Consider the following 16,183-nt stretch of genomic DNA (forward strand, 5'->3'; position numbering starts at 1 on the left):
AATTCAAATGGAAGTTCTAAAGAAATACTCAGTTACTCATTACCCATTGAACCCCAATCTGTAACTTTCCCCTCTTCACTATTGTATTATATTTAGACTCATTGTACGATACTGTATTAGACTTATGTATGGTGTTGTCAGACTCGTTGTATTATATTGTACTGTGTTGTATACACTCATTGTATTGTATTGTATTGTTTTGTCTTGTATTGTATGTTGACTTATTGTATTGTATTGTGACCTTGTTATTCGCTGAATGTCCAGCCTTCTTACAGTGTGAACCGCCTAGAAGTCACCTGACTATGGCGGTATAGAAAAATAAAGTTATTATTATTATTATTATTATCATCTATTGTGAGAAAAGAGTAAAAAAAGTTAGGGATCTTGAGATTGGAGAAGAGAAGGCCTGTGGGAAATATGTCAGAGGTTTATATATCATCAAAAGTGGGATGGAAAGAGTAAACACAAATTGTTTGATGTTCTTTTAAAAAGTATAAATACTAAGGGACTTGCTGGGAAGTTACAAGAAGTACATTTAAAATATAGTGAAGAAAGCACAGTTACAGGTGTTATCCAGAGACAGCAAGCAGATAGTCTCAACATATGGGTGACGTCAACCATGGAGCCCCAATGCGGACAGCTTCAAGCAGACTTGCTTGAAGAACTTTTGGAAAGTTTGCGAGTGCCTTCCCGCCTGATGTAGGGCAGGTGTCTCCTCAGCATCTCCTCAGTTCAGATAGCTAGCTAAGAAGCCAACCCGGGGAGATGGGTGGGTTGTGAGAATATCTGCCTGCTGTCCCTGGATAACACCTATTACAGTAAGTAACTGTGCTTTATCCCAGGACAAGCAGGCAGCATATTCTCAACATATGGGTGACCTCCAAGCTAACCAGAATGGGATTGTGGGAGTGTTGGCAATTCAGGAAAATAAATTTTGCAAAACTGCCTGGCCAAAGTGGCCATCCCGTCTGGAAAAAGAATCCAGACAATAATGAGAGTTGAATGTATGAACCAAGGACCAAGTGGCAGCTTTGCAGATTTCGTCAATAGGAGTACATCTAAAGAAAGCTACAGATGCCGCCATGGCTCTAACTTTATGGGCTGTGACTCGACCCTCAGGATGCAGTCCAGCCTGGGCATAGCAGAATGAGATGGAAGCAGCTAACCAGTTGGAGATGGATCCTTTTGACACTGGATGTCCCAACTTGTTTGGATCGAAAGTGATAAAAAGTTGAGAAGATCTGTGTCTTAGTTCTTTGTAAGTAGAAAGCCAAGGCACGCTTGCAGTCCAAAGTATGAAGAGCTGTTTCTCCCAGATGAGAACGAGGCTTTGGAAAAAACACCATAAGTACAATGGATTGATTTAGATGAAATTCTGAAAAAACTTTTGGTAACAATTTAGGATGAGTACGGAGGACCACCTTGTCATGATGGAATACTGTGAGTGTCCGCTACTAAAGCTTGTGGCTCACTGACTCTGCGAGCAGACGTAAGAGCAATGAGAAAAACCACTTTCCAGGTGAGATATTTCAGGTGAGCCATAGACATTGGTTCAAATGGAGGCTTCATCAATTTGGCAAAAAACAAGTTGAGGTCCTAAACCACTAGAGCGGTTTGAGAGGTGGGTTGACACTGAACAGTCCTTTCATAAATCTGGAAACCACAGGATGAGCAGAGAGGAGTTTCCCCTCTAATGGCTGATGGAAAGCAGGAATTGCACCGAGATGGACTTGAATGGATGTTGATTTGAGGCCTGATTGAGATAAATGAAACAGGTAATCCAGAACTGAAGACAAGGAGGTAGACTGAGGCTCCTTTTGATGTAGAGTGCACCAAGCAGAAAACCAAGTCCATTTCTGGTTGTAACATTGTCTAGTGATAGGTTTTCTGGAAGCTTCTAAAATGTCTACTACAGATTGAGAGAACTGTAGGTTGGCAGTTACATTGAAAGGTACCAATCTGTCAGGTATAGAGATTACAGGTTTGGATGAAGCAAAGAACCCTGACCCTGTATAAGCAGAGACGGAAAAACTGGTAAAAGTAGAGGCTCCCTGCTGCTAAATTGAAGTAGAAGGGAGAACCAAGGTTGTCTGGGCCACCGAGGAGCTATCAGAATCATGGTGGCATGTTCTTGTTTGAATTTGACAAGTGCCTTGAAAATTAGAGGGAATGCGGGAAATGCATACAGAAATTGATTCATCCATTCCAGAAGAAAGGCATCCGCCTCCAGGTGGTGAAGAAAGTATATCCTGGAGCAAAACTGAGGCAGCTTGTTGTTGTGGGGAGACGCAAAGAGATCTATTTGAGGAGTTCCCCATTGAGAAAAAATGTGATGGAGAGGCAACGAATTGAGTGTCCATTTGTGAGGTTGTAGAAGACGACTCAATTTGTCCCCCAGAAAGTTTTTCTCTCCTTGAATGTAGATGGCTTTCAGAAAGATGTGAAAAATTGCCCAATTCCAAACCTGAGCTTCCGTGCAAAGGGGAAGGGATCCTGTGCCTCCCTGGTTGTTTACATAGTACATGGCTACTTGATTGTCTGTGCAAATGAGGACTACTTGATTGTGAAGAAGATGCTGAAAAACTTTGAGAGCACTGAAAATCGCTCTGAGTTGCAACAGATTTATGTAACACCGACGATCTATGATGTACCAATGCCCTTGAATACGGATACCTTCGAGAAAAGCCCCCCCCCCCAAGTGTAGGTTGAGGAATCTGTCGTGAGGAACATTGAACACACCATTTATATGGGTCAGTGATAGAGATCGCGCATCGACACTGGCTACACTTCTTGAACCCTGTAACCAGCCGGGACATGAAATGGAAAATGGCCACGGCTAAATTGAAGCCCGCAGGCTGAGGCCGCGGAACAGGCCGAAAAAAAAATTTTTTTTTTAAAGATGCGCACCGCAGTGACTGTGAAAACAATAAACAAACACGAGCCACAGTGCTGAGAAGGCACGTAAAGAACTAATTCTCATACAGAGCCTTGAAATGAGGGCTTCTCAACTCCGCGGAAAACTTAAAACTGAGGAGATGCACACCCTAGGTCGGGCAGGAAGGCACTTGCGCATGAGCGGTGCGGCAGTCGTGAAGTTTCCAAAAGTTCTTCAAGCAAGTCCGCTTGTGAAGCTGTCCGCATCGGGGATCCGTGGTTGACGTCACCCGTATGTTGAGAATATGCTGCCTGCTTGTCCTGGGATAAAATATCTTCCCCCTAAGCATGTAACTAAGCTCTGGAATTCACCATCAAAGAAGATGTTGTAAAATCAGTTAGCATGGCTGGATTCAAAAAAGGTTTGGAAAAGTTTAAAGTCCATAAATCCTTCTCTTCAAAATCACAGGTCTTTGGAACGACCTCACCACCCCGCTGCGGAACCTGAGCTCCCTTCAGTTATTCCGCAAACAACTGAAAACCTGGCTTTTCAGCAAATTGTAGCTCTATCCTTCCCCCCCTTTCTCTCCCCCTTCTACACATAAGTTCATGTACTCCTTTTTCTTCTTCTCTACCCACTATTTTAAGTTCTTGTAAACCGCGTCGAGCTCCATTCTCATGGAGATGATGCGGTATATAAACTTAAGGTTTAGTTTAGATTAGATTAGATTAGATAAACCATTATTAAGGTAGACTTAGCAAAAGCTCACTGCTTATATTTGGGGTAAGCAGCATAGAATCTAGATACTTTAAGATCCTGCCAGGTACTTGCAACCTGGCATTGCCACTGTTGTAAACAAAATGCTAGGTTTAATGGATTTTTGGTCTGGCTTAGTAAGGCAGGTCTTATGTAAGACTGCAGTCCAAACAATCTCCTGCCCATTTAAAGAGTTTGAGCTACTCTGCCTAGAGAAAGGGGCAAAATTGCACAACCCCACTGTGCAAATTGGTAGCTATCTCTACCCCTAAGTGACTTATTCCTGCAAGAGAGACTTTTGCCAATTATTGAGTCAAGAGAAGTCAAGACTTAAACGTAATTTAGACTTTGTGTTTTCTTATTCATGTTGTGTTGATCAGTGGGGGAAAAAACCTTCCTACTTAATTACATTTCGAACTCTAATTTTTAGACAGCAGAATGTGAAAAATGTATGAAGGATGTAAAAACTTTAAATTCTCTGCAACCTTTACATGGGCATGCAATGCCTTGTAAAATTAAATGCTAATTATGTTTTCAGAAATACCATACGCTTACAGTACAGAAATTATAAAAAGACAACTTTATTACTTCACTGATACTCTTTAGTACCACTGTGGACTGGTACTGAATACAAATTTGATGCTATAAATGGGATGCTGCAAAAGAAACTGCTACTAGATTGCCCTTTATACAATACATCCAACAATAAATAATCTAATTCTACGTTCCATACAGTGTCTTAAGAAGGCAGCAAAACAACTCAACAATAAAACACAGTTCATGCAATAACTGAGTTTCACTGCACGTAAGCAGCCTTGTACATTAATAGCAAGTTGATCCCATCCCATGAATGCAGCATATGCATTGATTCACTGCCTGCCAGCTAAGGTGCTATAAATGCCACTGCTAATCAGGCAAGCAGTTGAGCTCTGCTCTCAATAACAGGAAATATCAGGCATTTGCTTTTTTTTTTCATATGAGGATTCTTGAAAAAGTTTCATGGGAAATGGTTGGGGCGAGAGTCATGGTAAGAGGGCATGTCATAGAATGTCATGTGACTAGTCAGGCAAAACAGGGTCATTATGTAGAATAGTGATGTAATTTGCTTTTGAGATACTTAATAAATTAAGAGATTATGTACTTACCCTGGTAAGCTTTTTTCCAGTAGATAGGTAAGACATTCTAGACCAGGGGTGTCAAAGTCCCTCCTCGAGGGCCGCAATCCTGCCGAGTTTTCAGGAATTCCCCAATAAATATGCATGAGATCTATTTGCATGCACTGCATTCATTGTATGCTAATAGATCTCATGCATATTCAATTATGGAAAATCCTGAAAACCCGACTGGATTGCGGCCCTCAAGGAGAGACTTTGACACCCCTGTTCTAGTCAGATGGGTTGTGTCCCCAAGCCGCATGCCATCTGCAGAAGGAATCCACTCCAGATTTTTTCTCTATGCCTCAGGTGTACTTCACTGAGCTCCTTAGCTCCACCTACAGTTAGCACCCAAGCATCGAGAGCCACTAAAGAAACGTGAAGTAGACACACCTATGGCAATCAAGTTCAGCAACAACTGTTCTGCTCAAAAAGGGACACAAGAACATAGACTGTAAACAAAAGCCTCAAAAGAGCTCAAAAACTATTCCCGCAGAAAAAGTAACATATATACAGAATTCTTCCCAGCTCCCAAGGGTTGACAGGCATCCAAGAAACAACTTGAAGAAGCATAAACATATTGAGACAGTAGGCAGGTGCAAGGAGGACAGGGCAGGAGTCTAAACTGTCTTACCTATCTACTGGAAGAGAACTTACCAGGTTAAGTACATAATCTCTTTTTCCAGTGCAATAGGTAAGACATTCTAGACAGATGGGCCGTACAAAAGCAGTCCCCAAAAAGCTGGGGCAGGCTTGCTGCACCGACCCGTAAGACTGAGGACTCAAAATCAGAGTCCTGTTTCAGCCCCACATCCACTCTATAAAACTTGGCAAATGTGTAGAGAGGACCATGTTGCTGCCCTGCAGATCTCCTCAGGTGAGACAGCTCTAGCTTCAGCTCCCAACGAAGCCACACTCCTGGTAGAATGCACCTTGACGGAAATGGGAAACTGTTTCCCAGAAAGAATATAGGCTGACGAAATGGCCCTATGGAGCCATCTGGAAATCATGGCCTTGGAAGTGGGAGCGACCTGCTGAACAGAATGAGTCAGCACAAACAGATTGTCAGAGAGATGAAATTCGTTAGTGACCTCCAGGTAGCGAAGAAGCACCCTGCGCACATCAAGTTTCTTCAAAAGGTGATCTTGTGTCCTGGAACTAGTAGGCTCAGAAATAGGCAAACATACTTCCTGATTAATTGAAGTGACCTTCAGCAAGGAAAGAACCGTACCTAGGAAAACCCCAGTCTCTGAAATGCAGAGGAACGGTTTCAAAGGGACTGCTTTATGGAGCAGCTGGTTCAGGAACAGGAAAGAGGTGAAACAATTCTAGATCTAGTTCTTAGTGGAACACATGAATTGATGTGGGAAGTAATGGTCCTGGGGCAACTTAATAACAGTGATCAAAATATAATCAGATTTGATATAATCCTTGGAATAATAAGTTCGCACAAGAAATCCAATAGACTAAACTAAATCTTAAGTTTATATACTGCATCGTCTCTATAAAGATAGAGCTTGGCACGGTTTACAGACCTAACGAGACTGGAAGACTGGGCAAAAAAAGTGGCAAATGAGTTTTAACGTAGAGAAATGCAAGGTCATGCATGTAGGGAAAAAGAACCCGATGTTCAGCTACAAAATGGGGAGAACACTGCTAGGGGTGAGTAACCTTGAGAGGGACCTGGGGGTGATGGTCGACACATCACTGAAACCATCGGCACAGTGTGCGACAGCCTCAAAGAAAGCAAACAGAATGCTGGGCATCATCAAAAAAGGTATCACAACCAGGACGAAAGAAGTCATCATGCCGCTGTATCGCGCAATGGTGCACCCGCACCTGGAGTACTGTGTTCAATACTGGTCGCCGTACCTCAAGAAGGACATGGTGGTACTAGAGGGAGTGCAGAGGAGGGTGACTAAACTGATAAAAGGTATGGAAAATTTTTCATACGCTGACAGGTTAAAAATGCTGGGGCTGTTCTCCCTGGAGAAAAGGAGACTTAGAGGGGACATGATAGAAACCTTCAAAATCCTAAAGGGCATAGAGAAAGTGAATAGGGACAGATTCTTCAAACTGAGGGGAGCCACAAACACTAGGGGTCACTCGGAGAAATTGAAGGGGGACAGATTTAGAACAAATGCTAGGAAGTTCTTTTTTACCCAGAGGGTGGTGGACACATGGAACGCGCTTCCGGAGGATGTGATAGGCCAGAAATCTGTACAGAGGTTCAAGGAGGGTTTGGATAGGTTCCTGGAGGAAAAGGGGATAGAGGGGTACAGATAGAACTTGAGGTAGGTTATAGAAGTGGTCAGAAACCACTTCACAGGTCGCGGACCTGATGGGCCGCCGCGGGAGCGGACCGCTGGGCGAGATGGACCTCTGGTCTGACCCAGTGGAGGCAACTTCTTATGTTCTTATGTTTTTAATATAAGGAAGGAAAAACATAACAATTAGTGATTATAAAGAGGGTAGCGAGATTTACATTTTTGAGAATAGCCAAGTTTTCAGATGCTTTCAGAATAACTGGAAGGAGCCCAGATTCAGCAGCAGGGCAGGAAGGTTATTCCAAAGCTCAGTGATGTTGAAGAAAAGAGATTTCCCTAATTTTCCAGCATAGATAATGCCTTTAAACGAGGGGATAGATAGTTTAAGTTTTTGGATGGATCTGGTAGCATCAGGTCTCATAGAATTCCAAGATAGTGGAATTAGAGGAGGAAGAATGCCATGCAAAATCTTGAATGTTAGGCAGGCACATTTAATGTGAACCCCAGAAATTACTGGGAGCCAGTGAAGTTTTGACAGAAGCGGGGAAACATGATCAAATTTGCTTTCTGCGAAGATCAACCTAGCCACAGCATTCTGGATCTGATGAAGTCTTTGAAGACTTTTCTTGGTTAGATTTAGATAGATGGAGTTACAATAGTCCAGCCTGGACCAGAGGTCCATCTTGCCCAGCAGTCCGATCACGCGGCGGCCCATCAGATCCAGGACCTGTATAGTGATCCTCTATCTATATCCTTCTATCCCCTTTTCCTTCAGGAAGTTGTCTAATCCCTTCTTAAACCCCAAAACCGTACTCTATCTATCACACCCTCTGGAAGCGCATTCCAGGAGTCCACCACCGTTTGGGTGAAGAAGAACTTTGTAGCATTGGTTCTGAATCTGTCCCCTCTTAATTTTTCTCCGAATGGCCTCTTGTTCTTGTAGTTTTTGAAGGTTTGAAGAACCTGTCCCTCTCCACTTTTTCTATGCCCTTCACGATCTTGTAAGTCCCTATCATGTCCCCTCTAAGCCTCCGTTTTTCCAGGGAAAATGATTGATTGTACAAGGACAGCAAAATGTTGTTGGTGAAAGCAGGATCTCACTTTTCTCAACAGGTGGAGAGTAAAAAAACATTTTTTTTTATCAGAGAGTTGAGATGGTAATACAACAGTACTTAGCTTTAAAAAAGGTGACTATGATAAAATGTGGAGAATGGTAAAAAAGAAACAGAGGTGCTTGGTCAAAAATATACATCAGGCATGAATGTTATTCAAAAATACCATCCACACTACCGGCTAGGCTGAGATTGGTTGAAAATTCAGCTGTGCCTTAGACTTGAAAACATTGGGGAATGCTGCTTTGTCTATAGCCTACAGTTGAGCAGTCTTGAAATACACAGGGGTTATATATTCATTACTGCTATCCATATAGATAATGCCATCACTCTGTTTATTTTAGGCCTGCTCAATGGCTATTCAATAGTTGAATATCATCACAATATAGAACATTTTTAGCCCAGCTCAGCTCACCTTCCCTACCGGAGTAGCATGTATAGATTTGCCCTTTTTTTCCTGTTTGTCTATCATAAATAAGATTGTAAGCTCTTTCAAGCAGGGACTATCTCTTGTGTGTTTAATGTTTCTGGTAGGGCTATAGAAATAATAAATAGTGTCGCTGCTAAACATATGTATATCCTGGTACACGTCAAATGTATAAGCTATACTTAAAAGGCTCATATTTGATGCTTCGATGTATAACTTATATGTGTAGTTACATTTATTACTATACATAGCACTACTGAACACATGAATATCCTTTAAATGCTAATTAACTTCTCTGAACAGAGCACTGTCGATATCCCATCTGGCTTAAAGGACTGAGGTCAACTCTCCACACTTGCGATTCCTTATTAGCTAATACTTGTGCACAGGGGACCAAATAAATACAGATAATATTTTTTTTTTAAATTATATGCAGCAGTTTATCTCTGAAGTGTGTATATTTGAGAATACTCCCTCAAAATATAAGTGTGATGGTTTTTTTCTCAACCAAACCCTGAATTTCCCTAGTTTTGTGAAAATCGAGATCTCAAAGTCTTCTTTCCCAATTATAATATAATCAGTAGAAAGAATAATTAACATTCCACATGCTGGTTTCTGGAAACTACAAGCTTTCAAAGCACATAGTTATCAAAGCACATTAACTCCACCAGGGACATATGCTCTAGATCTATTCAGATTAGTCAACTTGAAAAAGCTTTTATTTGACAAACACATTTACAAGCTTCATTAGCCAATACAAGTGTCAGAGTGAAACGTAGCAGTTTGATATGTGCTGGCAAGCAGGTTTATCAAATAAAAGCTTTCTGGAGTTTATTATTATGAATGCCTCCTGGGCAGTTGATGGGAATCCACCCTCTGCAACGTTTCCTTTAGCCAGAATGCTAAAAGGAAAAAGAACCATACTTTATAGCTCTTATGGTTTAATGAAACAAATGAACATGAGGCACTGCGACAGTCACAGAGTGTTCGAAGTCGGTTTGTAAAATTCTGTTCAATAAGAGGAATAAATCTCAGAGAAACAAGTGCATGAGAGGGATGCGCTTTTAGGCCCAGATTCCGTAACCGACGCCGTTGGCGGCTGCCTCAAAAGTGGCTGCTGATTGCGATGATGCCAGGTACAGAATTGAGTCTCTGGCATAAGGTTTTCCTGGCCTACATTTCCAGCGCCTACCTATGGATGTGAATCGCGCCTCCATTAGGCCACCTAATGCCTCTTCTGACATTAGCCACACCCACAGTGGCATTAGGTACAGAGGAGTGATTCCAATGCCGATTTTTTAGGCGCCGGCAGGCACCTTGAAACTTAGTTACAAAACATTGTTTCAACAACATTTTTTTTATACTGAATTTGGGCACCTACCAGCGCCTAAAAAATCGGCGGGGGGGTCATCAGGAACAGGGTGATGCATGGCGGCAGGAGGGAGTGGGCATCTCTCCCACTGCCAGGAGGGAGAGGATGGTTGTAGCAGTGTCAGGTGATTGTGCGACATGGCAGGAGAGAGTGGACATCTCTCCTGCTGCCAGGTGGGGGTGTTGCTTGGCGGTGGGAGGGAATGGGTATCTCTCCCGCTGCCGGGGGGTGTCGGGTAGGGGGTTGCTCAACTTCGGCAGTTCAATTTGTTGTTGGTGGTTTTTTTTGCATTTATTCTCCGCATATGTCCATTGCTATCACCAGCGATGGGCACATACAAATTTAGAGAATCTTCGCTACTCTCCGCCAGCCTCATTAGCACAAGTGTTTTTTTAGAGAATGGCTCACTTTTTTTTTTTTTTTTTAATCGCTTCAATAATGTCTGCGACAGCGGCCCATCAGTTTTTAACGTGAATTTAGCCCTAAGTAGATAAGTGATGCAGGAAACTATGGTTTGCTGTGGTTATGATCAACAGTCACTTACGCTTTGAGGACTTTCCTTATTCTGGTATGACTATTGTTACAAAATAACCCAATTCTACCACTTTTCAACTACTGTATAACATTCAGCAGCACAATATGAAACTTTTTATTTGTATATGTTTGTGAGTTTGTTTGTTGAGAATCAGCTCTGTATGTTATTGTAAACTGCCTAAGTGTTAGGCGGGTAAGAGATGTTTAAAATAAATAAATAAATAAATAAGCACACGCGATCCATCAGAAGAGTGAAATCTTTTCAGTTTAAATTATTTATCCTTTCATCAAAACTACAAAAATAACCAAAAGTTCATCTAGGTCAATTACTATTGTGCATTTGTTCAATTTGTTTACTGCAGGTAATTATTTTGAAGCAAAAAGATATACTGAAGCATTGTGATATTATGGTGCATTTATGATTTTTATTTTAAAAAAAAAGCTATAAAAAGGAAAGTGAACATAGATTTTAAAGCTAATATTCATACAGGGTCAACAGCTTTAATTGGCACTGCTGAAATCACGAAGTGCTTACCCTCTCTCTGATCTTGATCCATGTACAATTTTAATCTCCTGCTCCTGAGGCCAAACATTTTTGCTATCTCATGCAAAAGTCCTTGGTACAGAAGTCCATTTTTACCAACTGGGTTTTCCATCAGCAGAGTTCCTACTACTCCATTCAGGCATTCTAATAAAAAAAATATTCTAATATAAATATTGAGGGTTTGCAGAACGGAAATAATCACAACACTCACTGTTCTTACTTTAGGAGTTTGCTATCTGATTATACTGAGAAAAAAGACCTACAAAGGTATGAATGCTAAAAACAAAAAGGAAAAACTCTCAAGAATAAGCCATGTATGTGGTAGCCATGTTAGTCCACTTTAAAGATTAATAAACAGAAACAAAAAGATAGAAAGTAAGGAGATACCCTTTACATTGGACTAACTTAATATACTTTTTCAAAAAGCTTGTGGAGGCTAAAACCTTCCTCAGAGCAGGACAGCATGAGCAAAAGATAGCACCAGTAGACTCTCAGTTATCTGGCATCCATGGGGATTGGTAGATGTCGGATAAATGTAGCTTCTGTTGGGAGTTACTATTAAAATAGACCTACTACGGTCATACTACACCCCATACCATATCTTTCTGGTGTGCATCATTCTATCACCCCCCCACCCCCACTTGTAGGTCGAGCATCAGTTCCTCCCTTCCCACCCTCCATTCTAGTCTAGGTCACTTTCTCTCCCCCGCTTCACCCTGCAGGTCCAGCATCCATGTCCCTTCCCCCTCCCCTCACATGTTTGGTCCACCTCCCCCCCAGATGTGGCCTCCAAAGAAACCCCCTCCTCCCCTTACTCTGTAGAGCCGGTATTTCTTACCTGCGACTCTCCCAAAGCAGCAGCAGCTGGTCAGCAAACACAGCACTGTAGACATGCTGCTTGCGGCCGACCTAGCTGGGCCTATCTAGGAAAGGCCCTGCCAGGGCTGGCCTCAAGCAGCCTGTTTACACTGCTGTCTCTGCTGACCATCTGCCGCTTCAGGGGCTGGAGAAAGGGATGGGGGAGTTGTCAGGTACTACAGACGATTTTAGCGACAGGTTACAGATCACTAACAGCAGGTCAGCAATTTCATGTTTGAGTTTTTTTAGTACCCTGGGATGTATACCATCTGGTCCTGGCGATTTATCACTTTTTAACTTGTCGATTTGGCTTAGTACATCTTCCAGATTCACAGCGATTTCTTTCCGTTCCTCCGCATCATCACCCTTGAAAACTATTTCTGGTTCAGGTAGATCTCTTACATCTTCTTCCGTAAAGACAGAAGCAAAGAATTCATTCAGGCTTTCCACTATGGCCTTATCCTCCCTGAGCGCCCCTTTTGCTCTTTCATCATCCAACGGTCCCACAGATTCCCTCACAGGTTTTCTGTTCTGATGTACCTAAAAAAAATTTAGAGGATTTTTTACTTCTTTTGCAAGTTTCTCTTCATATTCTTGCTTAGCTGTCTTTATCAATGCTTTGCATCTAAATTGCCAGTTCTTGTGTTTCTTCTTATTTTCTTCATTCGGATCCGTTTTCCATTCTTTAAAAGATGTTTTTTTGGCTCTAATAGCCTCTATAACTTCACCTTTTAACCACATCGGCTCTCGTTTTCTCTTCTTTCCACCTTTGCTGATATGTGGAATACATCTAGTCTGGGCTTCCACGATGGTATTTTTAAATAACATCCACGCCTGGTTTACAGTCCTAACCTTTGCAACTGATCCTTTTAGCTTCTTTATAACCATTTTCCTCATTTTATCATAGTCGTCCTTTCAAAAATTAAACGCCCATACAGTAGATTTCTTTTGCGATGTTACTTCTAGTATCAGCTCAAATTTGATGATGTTATGATCACTGTTTCCCAGTGGACCCAACACAGTTAACTCCTGTTCTATGTCTTGCATTCCACTAAAGCCCAAACCTAATATAGCATCCCCCCTCTTGTCGGTTCCCGGACCAGTTGCTCCAAGAAGCAGTCATTTATGACATCTAGGAATTTTTCCTCCCTAGCATTCCCCGATGTAACATTTAACCAGTCAATGGTTGGGGTAATTGAAATCATTATTTTTGAAAATTGAGAAGCTTATGGTGTTTCACTCATACGTATATCCAAAGTCATATGCTAGACACATTTATAGGCCCTTTCCATTTTGGCTATAAATTGCAGTGCTCTGTTATATGTGATTTGCAGCACATTTTTCATGATTACTGGTCTTTTGGGACTGTTCCTTGAGGGTGTGAATAGAAGATTTTCAGACTATTATTTACTAAACTGAGTAGTAGCACCCACTTTGGAGTTTTTTTAGACCCATGAAGCCTTTCAACTGAGGTTTATTTTTCTCCCAAAATCATTTTTTTGGGTGCTCCCCAGAGGTGGACAGTACTGTTGTAGTTCTGAAATAATTCTCTCATCCCCCTGGGGGTTATACTTACCAGTTAGATGTGAGGATATACATAATTGAAATCACCCATTATACTGTTTCCTATTTCTCTAGCTTTCTGAAAACATTTCTTCATCTGTCTGCTCATTTTGTCCTAAGGGACGGTAGTATAACCCAACCTTTATATTCCTTCCCTTCACATATGGAATTTCTATCCATAAGGATTCCACACTGCTATCTATGTCATACAGAATGTTTATTTGATTTGATTAAATTCCCTCTAACATATAGCGCAACCCCCCCTCCAATTTGATCCACTCTATCCTTGCGATATAATTTGTACCCAGGTAACACAGTGTCCCATTGATTGTCCTCCTTCTACCAGGTCTCTGAGATGCCTCTTATATCTATTTCATCATTCAGTGCTATATACTCTAATTCTCCTATTTTATTTTTTAGGCTTCTAGCATTTGTATACAGACACTTCAATTTGTGTTTTTTCCTTGCAACTACAGGCTGCTGAAAATACAGCGAAAATTTGAGTCTTTTACTCTGCCTTCCTCTTAAACCCTCCTGGCTTTTTTTCACCATTATTGGAACCTCTGTACCGGGACTCCCTAAATATCCTGTTTCAATAGAATCCTCCAAGGATACCTCACAATGAACCATCCGCTCCTAGGCGACTGTTGGCAGCTAAAATTCCTAGCCCCAAATTAAGGAAGGACGCGTCCAGAGAACCCTTGACAAAGCCTTGTTGAGGGTGTAACGGGTCACTTTGGGGCAGGCTAGATATTCTACATATTAAAGATAAATGAAGATCTCTTACTGTTTAAATAATTAAAGAATTAAAGTAAAATACTATGATATATTCTTGACTGTAAGATTTCAGTTTAGCATTAGGAAGAGATGGAAATAAGGGTCAGTGAATGAGACTTTCAACCATTCAGTCTTGACATTACACATTGATGTTTCTGGTCATGCAGGTTTCTGAGACCCTTTATTCTTCTCCTATCATGGTGGGATTTTATGTACCTGTGGATTGTTTCCAATTAATCCTGCTTACCATCTTCCCTGTCATGTCGGTACTTTTGACAACCACCCAGTCTGAAGCAAAAATAAGTGTGAAAAGCAAGCTACCAACAGAAGCTCAAAAACAAGAGAATGGCACAAGTTTCTGCAATATATCAAGCTTCAAACTGTGTCAGTACGTATCACAGGACCCCCACAGTTAACCACATAGGAGATGCATTCAGCACATCCTCAAATGTAGCATATATTATTCAGTGCAGAAAATTTAAAGAAGGTTGCTATGCTCCGTTGCTCAGATAAGCATTACCCTTATCTTCCTCTGCCAATTCCAGACTTCATTCCTTTCATCTAGCTGCCCCCTATGCCTGGAATAAATAACCCGAATTTGTCCGTCAAGCCCCTTCCCTTGTTTTAAAGCAGACTGAAAACCCACTTTTTTGATATAGCTTTCAATCCTTAACTCTACTCCTCTGCCCTCCAACCCAGCCCGCTGATTAACCCTTCTCCTTAACTGCATCTATGACATCCTGTTTGTCTGTCTTGGCTGTTTAGATTGTAAGCTCTTTGGAGCAGGGAATGTTTTCTTATTCTTTGTGACTGTGCAGCGCTGCGTGCTTCTGGTAGCGCTATAGAAATAATTAGTAGTAGTAGTACTCTTCTCCCTCCCTATTCACAGGGGTTAGGGGCAGAGCCAGTCCGCAAATAGGGAAAATTTGTGAATAACTTTTGGGCCGGCTCTGACCCACCCCCGGACTTACCTGGTGGTCTAGCGGTGACACAGGGCAGGAGCGATCTTCCTACACTCCTGCCCCATGCAGAGCTGTGCTGTGGAGTTCCCTTGGTCTCACGAGACTAGAACAGGAACTCCCTTTATGAGACCACAGGAACTCACAGCACGGGGCAGGAGTGTAGGAAGATCGCTTGGTTGTGTCAGAGAGAAAGCTTGGGGCAGTGTAAGCAGCAGGTATGAGTTGCAAAGAACTGAAGGATTGAAAAGGTGTCAGGGGATTGGAGAGAGGAATTAAGAGACTCTCAATCAGCTAGGGGAGATAAGAGGGAGAGATACCGGGAGTCTTCTACTGGCAGGGCATGGGGATCCCTGGCAGCCTTATCACAGCTATGCCACTGCTGGTTGGTCCTGCGTCTACCAGTGGCTACGTCACCTCATTAACCTTAGGAGTTAATATGTGCTCAGTGTAAAACCTAAGCCCAAGTTATTAGAGAGGCCCCTAAAAGCATTCAAACTTGCTCATCTTTTTCCAAGAAATGTTTACTCTCTTTCCATCACAGAGTATGTATTGTAGCTAAAAGACAAAAACAAAAGATAACAAAATGACAGAGTTTTCATTGTTCACCACTTCAGAATATTGTGACTATAAAGATAAATAGCTTCAATTTATTTTTATTTTCTCCAAGCAATTAGCAGTAGATTGATGTTCAGGCTTCATCTTAGTTATGACTTTAGTTTTCCAATTAGATATCTATTCCCCCAGAGATTAATTAGCCTAAACCATAATGGCAACCTTATATAATGTTTTCTGTGACACCGTATCATGTTACAGTGAATTCTGTCCAGCATGATCACTTCAGATGTCATGCACATGGCACATTTCTGAACTATTTCCTTTTAAATGACATTAGTGGCACCCTCTAAAGAAAATAAAAATAACTACAGTACATCAAAAGGTCATTTTAAGAGAACAATTTCCTTAACTCAGCTGTCAGATATAA

The 16,183-nt window shown here is 41.7% G+C and overlaps 1 protein-coding gene across 4 annotated transcripts in view; it reads right to left on the reverse strand.

Annotated features, from left to right (window-relative positions):
* The window catches only part of IARS1 (isoleucyl-tRNA synthetase 1), a 194,191-nt gene that overhangs the window by 2,449 nt on the left and 175,559 nt on the right, over window positions 1–16,183 (reverse strand). For all 4 annotated transcript variants that reach the window (XM_033925926.1, XM_033925929.1, XM_033925925.1 and 1 more), the window contains one exon: window positions 11,033–11,185. In XM_033925926.1, the coding sequence (XP_033781817.1) occupies window positions 11,033–11,185 (153 nt within the window). The remainder of the gene's footprint in view (window positions 1–11,032; window positions 11,186–16,183) is intronic.

The sequence above is a fragment of the Geotrypetes seraphini genome, chromosome 17, assembly GCF_902459505.1.
Source record: "Geotrypetes seraphini chromosome 17, aGeoSer1.1, whole genome shotgun sequence".
Lineage (NCBI taxonomy): Eukaryota > Metazoa > Chordata > Amphibia > Gymnophiona > Dermophiidae > Geotrypetes > Geotrypetes seraphini.